General features: G+C 42.7%; 1 protein-coding gene across 5 annotated transcripts in view; it reads right to left on the bottom strand.

Annotated features, from left to right (window-relative positions):
- AKAP13 (A-kinase anchoring protein 13) overlaps positions 1-19,518 on the bottom strand; it is a 339,157-nt gene that overhangs the window by 294,072 nt on the left and 25,567 nt on the right. For all 5 annotated transcript variants that reach the window (XM_034783693.1, XM_034783692.1, XM_034783688.1 and 2 more), the window contains exon 2: positions 19,233-19,287. In XM_034783693.1, coding sequence (XP_034639584.1) covers positions 19,233-19,249 — 17 coding nt within the window. In that variant the 5' untranslated portion in view covers positions 19,250-19,287. The remainder of the gene's footprint in view (positions 1-19,232; positions 19,288-19,518) is intronic.

Consider the following 19,518-nt stretch of genomic DNA (forward strand, 5'->3'; position numbering starts at 1 on the left):
TTATGTTTGAGCAAAACATGTAGTTGTTACTCTATGGTACTATCATTTTAGATGCAGTTATGATAAAAAAAATAAATAGATGAAACAGGCAGATTTTCCTTTTACAATTTCACCTTTAAAGTAGTACTGAGTGTCAGTGAATGCAATGAGTAATACTAAATGAGCAGTATGGTAATAATAATTAAATAACTGCATTGACTTATTTTGTTTAGGAGAATCCATCCTCAACATTCGGAAGGATTCGGAAGACTATCCACCTTCAAGATCACCATCATTTTCTATAGTTTCAGAGTTATCTGCCAATGATAGTGTTTCAGTCACCTCATGTATGTCACATAGCCACAGTATATCACCTGTAGCAAAAAAAATCTCCATCATCCAGAAACAACCATAGATAAGTTTATGATAAGAACCAGTAGATAATTAATGAAAAAATTGCCCGGTTTGTTTATGCAACAAACTCTCCTTACCGTATGATTGAGAACCCACACTTCATTAACATGGTTCAGTCATGAAGACCAGGATACAGTCCACCCAACGGAGCAGATGTCGCAGGCAAATTGCTGGATCAAGTGTATGAAAGAGAAACTGAGCAGTCTGCAAAAGGTCTAGAGGGTGAAATTGTTAACCTGAGTCTTGATGCATGGAGAAATGTCCACAATGATCCTGCTATATGTGCTTGTGTGACAAGAGAAGAAAGGAATGTCTTCCTTACAGAAACAACTGGTACATCAGGAACTGCACACAGTAGACTACTTACAAGAAGTAGCAGTAAAAGCTATAACAAACTGTGAAAAAAATTCAAATGTCTAGTACGCAGCTTGGTCACAAACAATGCTGCAAACGTATCCAAGATGAGAAGAAATTATTTAGAAGAGTCCCACGCTAGTAAAATACAGTTGCAGTGCTCATTTGATGCACCACCTAGCCAAAGACTTCAGTGTTCCAGAAATAAAGACGAATGTTGTCGAAATTGCAAAATACTTCCGTAACAACCACTTTGCAGCAGCTGTTCTGAAAAACGTGGGAGGAACCAAGCTAACTCTCCCACAAGACGTGCAATGGAACTCAGTAGTGGACTGTTTTGAGCACTATATCAAGAACTGGCCTAATCTGATGACAGTTTGTGAACAAAATCATGAAAAAAAATAGATGGCACTGTCACAGCCAAAGTTCTCAACATTGGGCTTAAGAGAAATGTTGAACACATGCTGAGTACCCTAAAGCCTTTTTCTGTAGCCTTGAACAAAATGCAGGGAAATAGCTGTTTTATTGCTGACACTGTTGAAATTTGGAAGGAACTGAGTGAGATATTAAAAAGAGAAATATGCAATGACAGAGTTAAATTACAAGCATTAAAAAAACAAATGGGACAAGCACTATCTCCAGCTCATTTTATTGTAAATATTCTCAATACTCAGTACCAGGGTCAAACCTTAACTGCTAAAGAAGAGGGGCTGGCTATAACATGGACATCCAGCAATCATCCCTCCATAATGCCAACTATAATAAACTTCAGAGCTAAGGGTGAACCATTCAAGAAATATATGTTTGCTGATGATGTTTTAAAGAAAGTTACACCAGTGAACTGGTGGAAGTCACTTAACCTCTTGGATTCAAAGACTGTTGAAGTGATAATCTCACTTTTAACAGCAGTAGCTTCTTCTGCCAGTGCAGAAAGAATATTTTCTTCCTTTCGACTAATTCATTCCAAATTGAGAAATCGTTTGGAACCTGAAAAAGCAGGAAAGCTTGTTTTTCTTTTCCAGATTATGAAGAAACAGGAAAATGAAGGTGAAGATGACTGAGTTAGCTGCAGAAGCTAATATTTTAAGTTTCTCATGTTGACCTGGCTGACATAGTCGATTTTTTTTTTTTAATATTTCATTTAACTATTTTAACAAAAACAAACCTGATTTTAAAAAACTTGAATGTTTAACTAATTTCAAAAATTCACATGCTTATTTTGTTAAACAATTATATGTTTGCTGTTGAAGAAAAAAACCGAGAATACACAAGGTTGTTGTTTTAATTAAATAAAACAATTTAAATGCCTGTCTGGTGACATTCTCCTCCTAATACAGCATGGCAAGAAAATCCTCCAAATATTAACGATTAACCTGTTGAATTGGAGATAGTTCACCTCCCAATGACTTCATAAATATCTGCTTCAATTACCTTTGGTAAATGAAATAACCAATCATTCATTTTCTGATATAGCTGTAAAACTAATCTGAAAAGTTTTCAAAATAAATCACTTTAAAAATGTATAGTGTGTACCTTCTAAAAATGAAACCTACATCTATCTCTGAGTTGTGAAGAATATGTATTAAGGTTATAACAACCAACAAGAATGCACTTTTATGTAGAAATCCATGATTAAATCGAGTCTTCCTGACTAGTGATTTAAATCAATTTGATTTAAATCAAATCCACCCTGGTGGTAAGGTAAGTTGTATTATTCTTCTCTCTTTTTCCAACAGTTGCTATTAACGGACCTGGCAGGTAGCATATGACACGGAAAAATGCAGATAAATTTTTGGCTTGGGTGCCTACGTTGCGGCCTCAGAGTCATGAGCCAATGGGCCCACATAAAAGCACTGGAGAAGAATGCAAATTCATTCTTCTTTTGATTATAAGCATGTGTTTCTTTATTGCATAGTCCTGATGTGCCTCCACACAAAGTTACTGACTGAGGAGGGAGGACGCATACCCAAACAGAAGCCTTTCTGAAACTGTTAGACAAAAAACACTTGTTCAGCTAATAACAGCGGTGTCCAGACTGTGTCCATCCAAGAAGCACATAGGTAAGGGGCATGAGAACTACACGTAATACTCACATAATGGAGCAGACCACAGCAGCCTGTAATTAATCTCCCCTCAGATCTAGAGGCAATGTTGCATGCTGGGACCTATATATTCTGCAGGCCACACTTGTTAGGAAGATGTGGGGGTGGCCATTTGTCACGCAGCAGAATTCTACAGGGTACACCCTAGACAACCTCAACTGGGGTGAAAGGAGAGAAGGAGAAGGGAGATCTATGCAAACTGTGCTAGTTCTACTGTGTATAGGACCAGGGATCCCAAGTCCATGGTGCTGAGCCTTCCCAATGATGTGGTTTTGTGGGGAATACAGTGGATGTTTGAGTACATTTGTGTGTAAATGCAGTTTACATTGAAATGATTCCATGGCCTCACATGTCCCAAGGAAATTATCCTGACAAAAACATAACCTGTGCTATGGAGAGAAAGTCTGAAAATATTCCTCAGTCTTAACCCATGATGACTGATAAAGGACCTCTACATTCCCTGTAAACTAAACCAATCCAAACACAAGCCTTGTTACACTGCTTAGAGCCAATCTGGTAAACATAAGATAGGAGGGAGCGTGAGAGCGATTTGGACTGTGGTCTAAATAAGAATGTCTCAGGGCTCATCTTTATCGCAAGCTGGGGGATATTGTCAACGAGAAGCTGTTCCCACACTACATCATGTCGTCGGCCTACAAAGGCAGCCTGCAGGCAAAAAAGCCCTGTGCCAAGCAAGCTGAGAGAGAAGTAATGGAGGCATCAGGCATTACCCTTCTAGCAAGAGCAGTGGGCAGCAGCAGCTACAATTCCCGGCTCAGGAGACCCTTTGAAGGGAGTACATGGAGCATGAGTGAGAAAAAAAAAAATAGAGGTCTGTAGAGCCAGAATAACCTAATGCTTAGGGCACCTGCAAAGAGCACTCTCTGGACTGAATCCAGCTGCTGTGTTAATTTCTAACCCACCTTGAGAAAGACCCTTTATGCCGTTTCCCCTGAAGTAAGGAAGCTGAGAAACTGACTGCTTTGTTTTAATGTTTCTCAAAGATCCCAGCAAAAGGTAACTCTCTCAGCCATCTCCTTGTCTATAAAACTAGCATAATGCTTTGATCACCTTGTTGGCTAAGGAAAGAGAAATAGTTCCACTTCACCATGGGGATTATTAACTGCAGCAGCAAGCCAGTGCCTTTGTTCTCAGGTACACCATGTTCCGGTAGAAGTCTTACAACTAAAAGGCAGTTGGGGGATGGGGGAGAGACACCCTCCTAAAGAAAAGAGAAAATCTCATGCAACTTTGATGTGAATTCCCTAGCACTTTCCATACCCAAGTATATAGGAATAATTTCAAGGGAAATGGGTGGAAAATGTGAACCATTTGCTTTGGGAGGGGCCTTTAAGGACATGTGTGGTACTGCATACCACATTTCACTGGATGGAATAAACATCTAGATTTGATCGTTCCATTTTTTTAAAATTGCAAGAACGTTACATACTAAAGTATGACAGGAAAAAAAACACACAAAGGTTTTGTGCAGTAATAAATGCATCAGAGAAACTGAGTCATATCCCAGGAAGTGCCCAGCTACTCAGGGATGCCCTCAAGCGTGCTAGCAGGAAGCCTAGGAAAGGATATGCCACAGCAGCAAATTGGGACCCTGGCAGCTAACAGGGGTGGCAGGAAAGAGCAATAACAACTCATCTGATCCTGCACACTGAGCTTTGGTTCAGTATGAACAAAAGGCCAAGTTTCAAATTAGGAGTAACATTTTCAAAAGCACCTATGTGACTTTGGAACCTACGTCCCACTGACTTTCAGTGAGACTCACCCTAGATCGTCATTTGGTTGAACTCTTTTCCCCATCCCACCCCATCCATAATTGGAACTCAGACAGGCGGCATTACGGCTAATGCTGGATCTTACGAATGGCAGCTTGCTGAGCTGGTGAACTGAGACGTTTGGGGTTTTTTTGTGTTTGGTTGGTTTGGATTTTTTGGTGAAAGGCAAGGTGAATCACATCACATATAGCCCCAGTGCAGGCATTACAAGTATATTCCACCTCCTCACCATTATCATTTACTATTTGTTTTACAGTAACACCCAGTGGTGCCTCTCCTGTTCTATAGCTATACAAAAGCTATTCCCCTTGCTATTAAAATCACACTGTCACCCACACTGAAAACTCTTATTGGCCTAACTCTAGCACACACACGCACAAAAAAACCCCAGATTCCATTATCATTTCTTAGCACCAACTCTAGCCTGAATGTATTTCTTCCAAGCCCTGGGCTATAGGCAGATGGGCCTTGTGCAATAAGACCAACTTCTTGCCTGGGCAAGTTCCTTCACTGTATGTTTTTATTCAAGAACACATAGGCCATAGCTCCTGCGAGCCATAATTGCCACAGTAGCTCAAAACATTAATCATAAAGGCTAAAGGCTTCCATGCAAGAAAACTCATTTCTGTACTGCTATCCTTAGGAGCGGTTACTGCAAACCTGCTGAAGCACAGGTAATGCTAAAGAATATGCGTCCGTGTGCTCAAGTAATCCCTGATAGTGACAGGACTCATTTCCATGCTTGTGTGAAAAGAAGAGGACTCTTCACCTGGCAACAAGCCCCACTTAAAGTGCAAGACACAGATGCAAAACTACAGTGTCACGCTGCACATATCAAAATTCCTCAAGTAGTCCAAGTATTGTATTGCATATGGGAGAGGAGCAGACAGACACTGGCAGTCTCCCAAGACAAGGTCCATCTTAGGAATGCAGCTGTTCCTATTAACCCTTTCACTGGCATTTAGGATGGTTTTTTTGTGGGGGAGGGGAGAATATGAGCGAGATGAAATGATGATTGTTTATGGAAAACACAGCAGCACTTCTGTAGAGTTCTGTACTCTGGAACCACCAGCCTGCAAAGGGTTTAATTCAGTACTATTACTATGGCAATGGGATCAAGGGACCAAATTCATCCCTGAAATAACTTCAATGGGATTACACCATGGATGAACTCAGCCCCAAGAGGTTAAATTAGCCCTGGAAAAGTGCACAAAGAGTTAAAGCCTTTACATAACAGAGAGGGATTCAATGCCAAAGATCATGTCAGAGTGGGTCCTATAATTACAATATGCCAATGATTACAATATGCCCTTTACCTTTGGGCACTTAATTATAAGGTCATCATACCTAGCACCCACTTCAACCTGCCAAGGACACAGAACTAAGAAGAGGGATCTAATTCGTAGATGCTTTTCAAGTATGCACTAGTAAAGCTAACCTTACACTAATTCTCTTCTTCCTTTTAAACATTATGTGTTTTGTTTAACATGACTTTTAACTAATTGGTTTATTAATTAGGGCAAGGACAGTCTGTGTGTAAAGAAGGGGGCTGTGATTTTACTGAGTCACCCATTGAAATGTCTCAAGCAATTTGTTTTAGTACAAAAATACTTGAATGTCATCACGGAGCTAGAGAGACAAGGTAGGTGAGGTAATATCTTTTACTGGACCAACTTCTGTTGGGGGAAGGAACAAGTGCTTTTGAGCTTCCCAGAGCTCTTCTGTAGGTCTCTGAGCTAGTGATTAAACAAAAATTGTTACCAACTCACAAAATGTATCCCAGGATCCTGCAAACTAGCATGTAAACAAACAGCACCACACATTTTTCTTAATCACTCCACATTTGGTTTTTGGAATGCTGTTTTACACACCCGTAGCCAAGGCTACCGCGCTGTGCCAAGGAGCTCAATGGCTTTTAGAAAGATTAACTTCTTAAATAGGCACAAACGGCAAAGATTCAGCTACAGCCAGTGACGGTGAACTGAAGCAGGCAACATCATGGAAGGGGGGAGGGTGGCAGTAACATAGGGAGATATCACATAACCTCCTCCTGAAGCTGATATAGCTGTCTGTAAGATCCCTCTCAAAGCAGGAAAGCACCGAATTTAATGGGCTATCCATGTTTTGTTTTGTTTAATTTGTTGAGTGATATTCTTCACATACCAAAAGGAAAAAAAAATAAAGAAAAGACAACTGGCATTCCACTGTAAAGAAAACTGGCAAAAGACAATACCTGCAAGCGAGCGCTAAGAATAAGCACAGAAAATATCTAAAACCAGAATCCTAGTTGCTGAGGAAGGAGTTCATGAAACCTATTGCCCCTCAAGAACTCTGGGAAGGATATAAGCTCACTGGGCCCTTTCTGAGCACTCAGCTCAGAATTTGACCCATCAATTCTCCAACAATTCTCATTAGGGTCAGAAACTCAACCCCGGACCCTCTTGTAAAAAAATGTTCATTTTATGAGTAGTCCCTAAACATCTTGGGGACACTGAGCTGGAATTAACATGAACCCCTGTATAATCACAGTAGAAGGGCATTTAACAATATCTGAACTAGTGCTACAGTAAATGTGCTACAAACTCTGCTCCCTCTTCCCCTTGTGAAGGGAACAAAACCAATCACCACCATCACCACACATGTTAGAGAGCCAACCCAACTGACACTTGAACATTCCTCATTATTTTATTTTCACACACTGAAATTCATGAAAGTGTTCCAGCATTATCAACATTATTTTTTTTCTTAGTGAATGGAACAAGCATCTAGCCCAAGATAAAGTGCAGCTCTGAATGTACTTTACAGCATAAATATCCAGGAATGAGACATACTTGAATAAATAGCTGGCACTACATCACAACTAATAAGTACCTCACCACCGCCCACTGACTGCTAGCTAGGCTGAAAGAATTACTATGTAGCTAGATTCCTTTTCGTCACTCTGTGATACAGGCAAGCTGAACTGGAGTATTGATATACCAATCTCTGGCAGCTTGAGAAGAAAAACCCTGTGCTCTGTAACCCAGCTCTACTCTGTTTCATTTAGTTCAAAGAGTGTGACACTAGCAGATCCGATCAAATTCCTCACTTTACTCAGGCCAGAACGAAGGACTCAGCCGAGCAGGGGAAAGTGAGACCAAGTTATATGATCCTTTTCTTTTTCAAAGGATGATTTAGATGAACATCTTTGTCACAAACCAGAGACGGTATCACTGGCACTAGACAGCGGCACCAGGAGGTTTCAGTTTGGTTATAGCAGAGGGTTTTGAGCTAGCTAGCTTTCACCAGAGTAAAAGATTTGATAGCACCACCTCTCTCGTGAGAATGCCCACTGTTATCTTTTAAGTGTAGGTAATAATAGACTACAGCCTTTTAAAATCCTACTCATCAGCTTGCGCAGGGCAATTAGAAAATGTTCGCAGGTAAGTGCAACCACTGTGATCAACTTCTGCAGATTACTGATGTTTGAGTTAAATTGTCTAGCACTGATGATTGGGGGAGGGGAGAACCCTTATAACATACTGCGTGTGGACTAAGCTGAACCAGCCAGGTCCTGAAAAGCAATTGTTACACTAGTGGGCCTGTAGAGGGAGCACCACACAATCTGCCTCAAGCCATAGACCAGCTCCTCCCCTCCCTGTATCCCTTTACCTGTGCAACGCACACTCTCACCTTACCCCCAGACAAGGTTAGGCCCAGAACACTCCTGCCTTGAAGCATCCTCCCACAGCCAGCCCCAAACGCTGCTGCCTCCTCCTATCCAGCTCCAGTGAGCCCCCTTCCTCGGGGCTAGGGAGTGGAACAGGACAGACCCAGTGCCTACCCCGCTCCAGGGAGGGCTCAAAATTTCCAGCAGCCTCATCTCTAAATGAGGAAAGAGGTAAAGCAGAACTCCCAGCCTTTCTGCAGGGCCTGAGGAAGTGACCCTGCAAGTGGAGAGGGGAGGTGCCTGCCACCAGGAGACGACTGGAGGCCTGACTGGGATAGAGAGACCACTGCAGTTCTACATGGGTGGGAGCAGGGCTGAGGTGGTCATTGATTCTGCGGGAAGGTCCAACTGGGTCAGAGGGATTGAGGAGGCCATTGCATGCCTTAAAGAGCTGCTGCTGAAGAGAACAAGCATTGGTAGGGCAGGGAAGACAACTACTACTGAATTTGCAAGGGAAGAGAAAAGAGGATTGATTAACTTGGAATGAGAAAGAGAAAAAACGGGAAACTGTTATAGAAGGAGAATGGTGACTGAGTAGGTGGGAAGAGGACTGGGATAAGGTGGAATGTGCATGACGGAGCCAAGGGGATGAACAGTGAATTTCAGGTGGTGCGAGTTTGCAAGCGAGAGAGAAAAGATGTATGTGCAAGTAACATCCTTTACACTTCTATGTCACTTTTCATTTAAGTTGCTCAATAAAAACATAAATTAAGGGTGTCTCTCTTTTGGTACAGTCTGATTACATGATCACATATTTCCTCTTTCCTAATCCCAGAAGAGCCCCAGCCTCATCCAGTGGCAAGGCTGCATCACGCTCAGTGAATCAGACCGCTGTTCAATATTTAGTTGTAAACTAATTGTTTGATGTGCGGCCCTAGATCTTACAAAAAGCACACAAACCAATCTCAGTATGAATGATGCAGTTTCCATGAGTCGTGCCTTATTCGCCCTCCAAACTGTATGCTGATGGAGGCAGAGATCCTACATAAAAAGTATATACAGTTATGGAATTAAAGAATGCATCACTTTTTCTACACACACAGGTATCAACAATAACTTTGCATGAGTGACTTTATTACAGGCAGTTCCAGACTTGAAGGCTACACATCGTAACCTTAATATCCTTTTAAAGTAGGTTTTATAAAGGAATTTCCTAGTATTTTTAAAATAAAACAAAAATTCCATATCATGCACAACTCTTTGCTAGACACTAGCAGAATGGTTCCCACCCCCTTGCGCTTAACCTTCCACTACACATCATTCTCAAAACACCCCAACTGTTAATTCTTCCAACTTTCCAAAAACAGTCACCTCTAGGCTATGAACAAACATGCTAAATTCAACCCGAAAGTTGTAAGTGCCGAAATTCATCCTTGACATACTTGCAAGCAACTGAAAACAACTTAGAATGAAATTCCTTGTGCAACTTTAACTAAAGGTTGCATCACTCTACAATCTACATAAAATATCTTTTTGTCAGTTGGTTAACTGAGGCATCGAGCAGTTAAGTCATTTGCCCAAGGAGAAATCATTTAAAGCAGATACTGCTTTGTCTCCTTCACTTCCACTTACCATTTTAACAGTCTCATCAGCACACTCTTCATCCCATTCTCAGTAGTTCCTCTTGAACAATCTCACATGGATAAGTAATGAAGATAATCCATGTGCAAACAACATGCTGATGCGCGTGCAAACACTCCGTTTATTTTTTAAGACGCCTACCCAGTGTGGCAATACTGGCTAACCCACAAATCTGAAGGAAAATTATATACATGCCAGAGAACATCTTGTTTTTCCTACATGGCAGAGCGATTTCTTGATAATGTGAGTGTATCAAAGTCAGCTAAAGAAGAGACCTATTATTAATCTAATCCAGCTCTCTTTGCCAATATAGGGCTCCCTACAGTATGTTTTCCAGGGCTTTATGCAATCTAGTTTTAAGCTTTCAACATGGGAGCACTTTCTTTCAAGAGAGAAGATATGATGGCAAAAATGATTCAGGGATGGAACCTGTACAGTGCCGAGCAACCTCAACTTGCACTGATTTAAAGGTTCTCTCTCCGTCTATTTGTTGACCCTATCATTTTTAACTGTAACCTGCGCCCACCATAACACACCCTCCTGCTCACCAACACCACAAACTTGTGGCACATACACTGCTCTAAATGGAATAAGAAACAGAGAAAGGCAAAAAATGAGATGGCACTCAACCAAATTCAGAGATTTTGTAAGAAATGGAAGTGCAACGCATGCACAGCAGGTCTACCTTAGCCCCCTAGACAGGGAACCCCCTCCTGTTTTATAAAAGGCATATTTTATGTTATCATTGTTTTATATCCATATTAAACATACACACACGGCTGGGTAAATTGGGTAATGTATAGAGTTATATTTTATTTCTAGAGCTTCCTAAGAAGGGGATGAGTGCAAAATTAGCTTCAAGGGCTTTGACATGGATTTATGCCAAAAGGAACAGTTGCACCTGACTGCTACAGGGGCAGCTGAAATAACACCTTCCCTGACTAGCTTAATTTAGTATTAATACTAAATGGGACAAATCTAAACTCCATGTATACATAGAAATATGCACAGAATTCTACACAGCCTTCGTTCTGCAATAAGATGTTACCCCTTGTTTCTTGGGGGCCAGAGGGGCTGGTCACAGGCCTGCAGATGAAGTACACAGAACTGAGCATGCAGAACCTTTGAAATCCCGGAATAAGTCATGTGTGGACTGGGCTCAGCATTCAAGATTCTCTCACACTCAAAATGTTGGCAATGGGAAACAGCTAAGGACAAACAGTGAGAATGAATTGCAGAGGCAGAGGGGAAATCTAGTCATAGCTTATAAATATATATGGTCCTTTTTAATGTAACTACACTAAAAACAACCTCAGATGTGAAGTCATTTTGTTTTGTTCAGGGAAAGAGGAAGGCCTGGTCTACACCGGGGGCAGGGGAGGAGGGGGGCAGAAATCGATCTGAGTTATGCAACTTCAGCTATGTGAATAACGTAGCTGAAGTCGACGTACTTAAATCTATTTACTGTAGTATCTTCACTGTGGTAAGTTGACGGCTGACGCTCTCCTGTCGACTCTGCCTGCACCTCTCGCCCTGGTGGAGTACCGGAGTCAACGGGAGAGCGCTCGGCGGTCGATTTATCGTGTCTAGACTAGATGCGATAAATCAACCCCTGCTGGATCCATCGCTGCCCGTCGATCCAGCGGGTAATGTAGACAAGCCCTAAGATGACTGAACAGCTATTACATTGTGCAGTGTGAGATGCTGAAATAAAAGAGAGGTGTTTGGGGGAGGGGAAAACGGGCTGGTACCTGAATCCTCTCTCTCATGTTATTTATGCAGGTCATTTCACTAGTCAAGGCTTTCCTGATTAACAGGGTTCTATTTGAATAAAGCAAACATTCAGTTACAGGGCCTATGGCTCGGTGTTCTCTTATAACTCATTTATACTCACAAGCATTGAACAGGTGAATGGCTTAGCAACTGCAAAAGGCACAACTTTTGAAACAAAAAAAAAACCCCTGTGTGACAGAAATCAAAATTGTGTGGGATTTGCAAGGGAGGACAAAGGGAAGAAAAAGCTCAGGTTCTGTTTGTTTTTAGAAATGGAGAAGAAGCTAAAGTTAAGGCGGCCATATATGGTATTTATTGAGCATTTACATAAACAGATTTCATTAAAAACGGAGCTATTCCACTGTAGGCAGTTGCTCAGTGAAGCTTTATTATAGCGTGTGATACACACACAAACATTAACATTGTTGAAGAGTCAAAAAGTCGATTTCCCTTTTGCAATAAGGCACCGCCAAAGACAGGTGCAAGCCAACCATTTGCCATCACAGTACATGAACACACTCTAGCTCAGTGGCTGTTGGCTCTGGGATGAGGCCAGGGATTGGAGTGCAGGGCTTACCTCCGGCAGCTCCTGGTCAGTGACGCAACAGGGGTGCTAAGGCAGGCTTCCTGCCTGTCCTAGCACCACGGACCACGCTGCACCCCGGAAGCAGCCAGCAGCAGGTCCGGCTCCTAGGCGGAGGCACGCAAGCAGCTCCGCGCTTCTCTCATGCACAGGCACCGCTCCCCCCCGCCCCAGCTCCCATTGGCCACGTGTGGAGCCAGTGCTCGGGTGAGGGCAGCGCATGGAGCCCAATGGCCCCCCTGCCTAGGAGCCAGGCCAGCTGCTGACTGCTTCTGGGGTGCAGCGCAGTGTCAGAACAGGTAGGAACTCCGCCGATGGGACTTTTAACGGGCCAGTTGGCGGTACTGACCAGAGCCGCCACGAGCCAGGTGCCTTCCATTCCGTGAACTAATACTGGGTCACAACCCGCAGTTTAAAAACCACTGCTCTAGTTGACCAAGGTCTGATTTATTTAAAAAATAATAATTGTGTGTTTTTAACCACGTAAAAGAAAAAACAGAACCATTGTTCACATTACCAGTCATTGACATGAGATTCAGGAGGGAAATAAAGTCAATATCATACTTTGAAATGAGTAACATTTCATTTCAGTCCCACTGCGGTACACACCCCCATCTCCTTCTCTTCTGAACACATGTGGATATGAAATCTAGACAGGGAAGTTACACTGCAAAGCAATTTTCCTTGTGGTCCTCCATCTGTGTCTGTAATCAATGGTTTCCACCTGTTGTCTCTTGTCTTATACTTTGGTCTGTGTTTGTACAAAGCCTAGCACAATGGGGTCCTGATCCATGACTGGAGCTCCCAGGAGCTGCCACACCACAATAACAGTAACAATAATTGCACTAGACTGTGTAAGCACAATGATAAAGAGATAAAAATTTGGACACTAAGTGAAGTATTATGGGCCTGCCATTTTTAGTACCCTTATCAACACTTGTGCTGCTGCCTGCCCTTCCAATACACAGGCAGTACAATAGTACTTGCCTTGGGTTTTTGTGGGCAATACAACGCATCAGCTATTGAGAAGGAGAGAAAAAGGGTATTAAAAACAGCAGCTCTATGAATGATCAGCTGCAAAACTAAGCATTCAGCTGATGAGCTGAAGACCTATAAACTTTGATACTGAAGAAAGATGATCTTCTTCACTCTGATGCCAAGTGGGTCAGACAGAGGAAGCATCTCAGCAATCTTCCAAGCCAAAGCAGAGTGGGAAAAGAATAAAGTACTACATGAGCAACTAAAAGGAAACACATTTCGGTCCAGTTCAGCTTATTATGACCCATCACAAGTGGGCAAGGGTCGTCTCTGGCTGCAACATGAACACAAAGGCTTGCATCAAGAGCACGTATTTGGAGAACTGCAGAGCAACTACTTCGGATTGCTGTTATCACAAAAAAAAAAAAAAAAAAATTTACTAACCTCCATGGATTATGTATGTATTGTTTCTTTAAATCGGTAGCAGGAAGACAGGGAAGGGGCCCTGAGAAAGTGCTACCCAGAAGCACTACAGTCAGGCCAACAGAGCAGGTAGCTTTAGGGATAATATTGATTTCTTATTTAATAAAATTCATGTTCGATGTTAGAATAAAGCAATTCTTGCAAGACTCTTTACAGGCATCATATGAGCGATGTTACATTTATATAGATATTTTAATCCATTATAACTATCTCTGGAACACTTACAGCAAAGTCTCCTCTACCACATAAAAACAACAAAACAAGCCACAACAACAACGAAAGAACACAAGCAGTCCACACATGTCACAAGAGCCTCCTTCTCTGAATGCATGTATAGAACTTTGCTCCAGGAGTTTACAATTGTCCTTTCTCAGGCTTCACATCACTTGCCATGCTTTCGGCCAAGACGGTCTCCATATTCAGGGATGTATCTCTGTCACAGGGTAACCTCAACTTGCCCAAGTGGTCAAACCGAAAACCAACTAACCTTTCCCATGATTATGCTTATGGGACTTGGAAACCCTCCATCTGCCTCAGCAAAATAAAAAGATCACCGGCTGCAATAACACAACAACATGTTAACCATAAAACAATAGAACCTTTGGCCAACAGGCATCCTACCCTGCATTAAGGGCAAACATATAATTTTCTACTATGCCTTTTCCAAGACACATCCAGTCTCTGTTGGATCCGTGGTAAGGAGAGACTCCATTCAATTTTAGTTTTTCTTTGAGTAACCAATAGAGCGTTTCTAAAACCTTTGCAATTATGAGGAGAGGATAGTAAGGAGGAGGTCTAGAAATTATTTATTCCTGTCCATGCCACAGGTGCATGGCCGGGAAGATTTCAAGTGAATGCCTTTAAAATAGTGTAGATAGCGTATTAGAGTAGTTAACTGCTTAGGACTTAGCTGAGGAGGTGCACGGACAGCTAAAGACAAAGCACAGAGCTATTGGTCTTCCAAAGAAAATACAGACGAAGAGGAATGAGGGAATTCTTCCACTGCCTCCTTTGGGACGCAGCTGCTAAGCCAGAGCAGACATTTCATTGGTGGCCCCTTAAACGATTTTGACGACAACTCCCAGTGGAAGAGCAAGAGCTGCAAGAGTCAGAAGGGAACTCAACAGGAAGGAGAACTCAAGGTTCCCCCAACATATACTCTAAAATGTCTGTATTCGTTGATGTAATGCCTATCGCCGTGACAGCGAGGCCCATTAACAAGAGTTATCCCTCCCATTTCTGAATGTTTTATTACATTAAGTGATAACCCAAAAATCACCCCAGCCAACCTGTATAACCCAAAGATTTTACAATGAGCATTTAAGCTTGCCAGACTCAGGCCTTTCCAAAGGGAACAGAGAAGAAGTCTCAACTAAGGACCATCCTGGCACCAACCTGAGGCTACAACTATAATGGCAAAAAAACAGGACTCCTAATACACAAACAGTCACAATGCTGCAGCACCACGGATTGTACAGATGGATCCTACTATGCCATCATACACAAGGCCAATGAGTGTTAACCTAGGAACTCCATATTTTATTTAACAGGGTACAGTATAGCATGAAAGAGAACGGTCTGCTTCTCCAGAGAAACTTGCAAGCTAAACAACCCTAAATAGCAGTCTTGAGACACCTGAAAAACAACCTCCAGAGTCCAAGGAAGCTCAAAATATGTGGGCAACCAGCACAGTGGGTTTGGGAGAGAGGAGGCCTGCTCTAGAGGTACCCAGAAATCCACGAAGAATCTGCTGCAGACTCTTAAAGTACAATGCAACAAGACAAGAATGTCCATCCTCATCCTTCAGCCTGCACCTTAAAGCTGGGAGTTAGCCCAGGGCGTCTGTATTAGGCAGCCTGAAAAATTTTAGTTTAGGAGAGAGAAAACATACAAGAGAATAGAAGGTCCACAGAGGGAAAATCCTCTTCCATTCTATAGGCTTGTCTGTTTGACATGGGAGAACTCAGTAAAGGAGGGTTTAACATGGGTAATCTGATGAGCAGAAACATTCTTGAATAGTCTTGGGCTAAACCACACCCTGGGAGAGGAACTAAGCATACAACAACCATAGCAAATTTAAAACAAGGACCTTCAGCAAAGCACCATGACAAATGTGAATTAAAAGAAAGGAGTAATGGCCCTTCAGAAAGGGTAGGGCTTTATCAGGGTTCCACTGTACAAAAACAGAGACAATCTAATAGTCCATTAAACCTGTTACAAATAATTATTAAATCAAAGGAGGAAAAAACAATGTCAGCCTTGTGTGTGTTTCATTGTTGAATAATGACAGTGTTTACCTTTCTAGTGTAAAGCATTACCGCTCTGGATCCAACTTAAAGGCAGAGCAGATAATTAAATCTGTCATGTCTTTCCCTCTTAACTACCAGTGTCTGGGTTATTTATTAACCAGGCCTGCGTATATTCATAGATTTGACTTGCTGTCTAATATACGTAGCTACAAGGCTCTGCTTCCCCACTACATTTAGAATGGCTGCCTGGGCGCTTTATGCGATCTTCCTTTATTAATTCGCGTGGTGTTTTTTCCCTCTGGACCCACTAAAACGACAATACAGCCTGAGGGCTGTGATTTAGTCAGAGCTCAGGAACTAAGCAGAGCCAGGACAGGTCAATAACTCAGATGAGAGCACAAAGGAAAACCCAGTAGTACACTGCAGATGTGTTGCAATGGCTCCGTAGGTGTCGCTCTTCTCTCTAGCTGTGTCGACACGAGCATTTTATTATCTGACATCCCAATTTGGAACTACCACGGAGTGATAGCCCAGCACTAGCACACACTGTATGAAATAGGAATCTTCCCTCCTAGGAAGGAAATAGTCAGAACTGGTTACATCCTCTCTTACTCTGTCTAAGAGTAAAGCTTGGGCTTGGAGTTTGTCAGCCATAAGAGCTGAGGTCAGAACTTGTTTCCTTCTATATTCCTGCTATTTAGGGCTGTACTTGACTGGATGGAGAAGCTGGGCTTGCTCCTAGGGGAGGAAGATTACAGCAAACAAGCAGACTGGCTTTTTCACAAGTGAGCCTATGGAAGGGGGAGGGATGTCTTTTCTTCCAGATCTCCAGGAAAATAGAGTTAAAGGATATTTCCAAAGCTGCCTGGGTGCTCTAAAGTACTAGGGGTCAGTGTTTTAATGACATTCCCTGCACCTGGCACCTCCCACGCCCACAACGAACTCAGAGGACTCAACAAGCTAGAACAAAGGATCCAGAATACCAGCACATAGGACACGGGGCTCATTTAGGCTATCATTCAGGCTGTTCATAGCCAGGAGGTATCTGGAGAGACTCCTGTGGACCGGTTTTGGAAACTTCCATTTACAGGTCTCTGTCAAGACAGCTGTTCTAGATGAGTAAGATGCAGAGGATGCTAATGTATCCAAGCCTAAGGGTGGTTCTTAGAGAACTCCTCTGCCCTGTGGTCTATCAGGTCCTCTAGAGAGGAATCAGAGTACAGAAGGAGGCTGCTACTGAGTTCACTTTGGGATAAGAGAACCACAACTCTTTGAGGCAGTCTTCTAGCCTGTATGCAGGTTTCTGGGTAAGATAAGAACCACACTGTGCATGGAACAATTTGAGTCAGCACCTTGGAAAGAGAGAGGTGGACAGGGAGAATGAGCTAAGAGGGACCTCTTTGCAGAAAGTCAGGAAACCCCATAACTTTGCCTAGAGCAGAGATGAAATTAAGCCAGCACAGTCGGGTACGGCGTACCAGCAAGGGCCGGTGCGCCATGCCGGACTGGACCGTCTTCTCCATCAGTGATTTAAAGGGCACAGGGCTCCAGCTGCTGTGGAGAGTCCAGGGCTCTTTAAATCACCGCAGGAGCTCCGGCAGTCTGGTAGCTCTGGGGTGATTTAAAGGCCCTGGGGCTCCCAGCCACAGCCAGAGCCCTGGGGCCTTTACATCATGAAAGGCTCCGCCTCTTCCAGTTGAGGCCACTCCCCCACTCAGGACTCCGGCGCACCGGTAAGTCCTTTAAGTTACTTTCACCCCTGCCCTCGAGTCTTGTCTGGTTTGATTTTTAAGACCACATATGTGAGGAGTCACTAGACCCACTCCCCAGGCATTATTCTCTGCAGAGGAAAATAGAGCTGGGGAGGCAGCAGACTGGAGCACAGTAGTGGTTTGTTCTACACTTGGGTCCACCTGACTCTCCCTAAGTCCATGGCCTCAAGAGTCAGAAGGGCCTTGGAGGAAAAGACTCAGCAAACCAATGGGGAACACAAAGAAGTCCTTAGAGAGGACCAAAGATGGTGGCTGCAGAAGCAAGGATGGGGAGAGAAAAACCTCTCAGCCACTTTAAAGGGAAAAAAAAGAAAAGTCATGGGTCTATCTAGGTATTTATGTAGCACTCACCACTGCACTATCTGAGCACCTAAAGACATGAATATGCAGAACTTATGCAATTTTTTTCAAAACTTATGCAATTTTTTCCAATCTCTGCAAGCGCTTGTCTAAGATTTAAAACCAGCCCCTCTTGCATCCTAAGTGAGACCCTGGGGCAACAAGGCACCCTGCATATTTGGCAGCCTGGCACTCTCTTCATCATAAAGACCAGAAACGTACAATGTGTTGCAGGTCAGTCCTGAGGTACATTGGCAGAGCTGTGTACTGGAAGCCCTCCTGCCTATACAGTGGGCATTGCAGTAATGGACAGCCATGTTTGGCTCATGTTAATAAGCCTTTGTCACTTAATAGCAGGAAAACAGAATTTGCCCAGAAAATTAGAAAAACTAGACAGCTGTAACCCTGAATTCTGATTGAAATCAACCACGAGCACCCATAAAAAACAAGAACAGGGACAGCGTCTTCATTGTTCAACAGGGATATGATGTGAAATACAGCAGTTTGCGTTGTCAGAGGGTACACTGGAATTTTATTTTTTTCTGTTTGAATGAATCCAAAGATTCAAACCTAAATTGCTGAGCTTTGCTGAACTTTGGATCAAAACAATTCAAACTTGTCAAGTTTCAGATGATTTGTCCTCAACACCAAACATTCCTTCCTGGAGAAGAAAAGTGGTTCACCTGAAAAAGTGGCCCAAATACACAAATCTTGGTAAATTAGGGCTGAGCTTTCACAATGAAAATCAGGTCACTATCCCATCCTATCCCCATCATTACCACCTCCCACCTCAGAAGTCTGGCAGATCTCCAATCAGTGATCCCTTTGTAAACAGCTATCGTGGTTAGCTGAAAGATATAAAACTCGCTATTCTGCAATTGGATCCTTTTTAGTTGATTATATAAAGAACATTTTCCAGAAAAGTGAGAAATTAAAAGATCACTCCCCTAAATCGTACTACAGGCACTATCCTACTTATGTTTAATACACATCTCTAGACTTATTTAGCCACAGCTTACCAGAACAGCCAGCTGGCAGCTTACCAGTTACAATAAAACATACCATAAAAGTAAAACATGGAACTTGAACCTGTAAATACAAAAAATAATCTTGCTTCACTTACCTAAACAAAGTTCTCATCAGAGACACCAATTTTCTGATATTAAAATGAGAGAGACCTGAAAGAGACCAAAAAAGTGCCACAAATGAACGAACCATTTTAATTTCACATACCCAAAAGTGACAAAACAAAAAGGGTCAACATCTTAAAAAAACCCAAATCACTCCATTATGATACGTTTGAAGCAGACCAAGTAGTGCAGGGGTCGGCAACCTCTGGTGCGTGGCTCGCCAGGGTAAGAACCCTGGTGGGCCGGGCCAGTTTATTTACCTGCTGATGCGGCAGGTTC

Source organism: Trachemys scripta, chromosome 10, assembly GCF_013100865.1.
Source record: "Trachemys scripta elegans isolate TJP31775 chromosome 10, CAS_Tse_1.0, whole genome shotgun sequence".
In the NCBI taxonomy this organism is placed as follows: Eukaryota; Metazoa; Chordata; order Testudines; family Emydidae; genus Trachemys; species Trachemys scripta.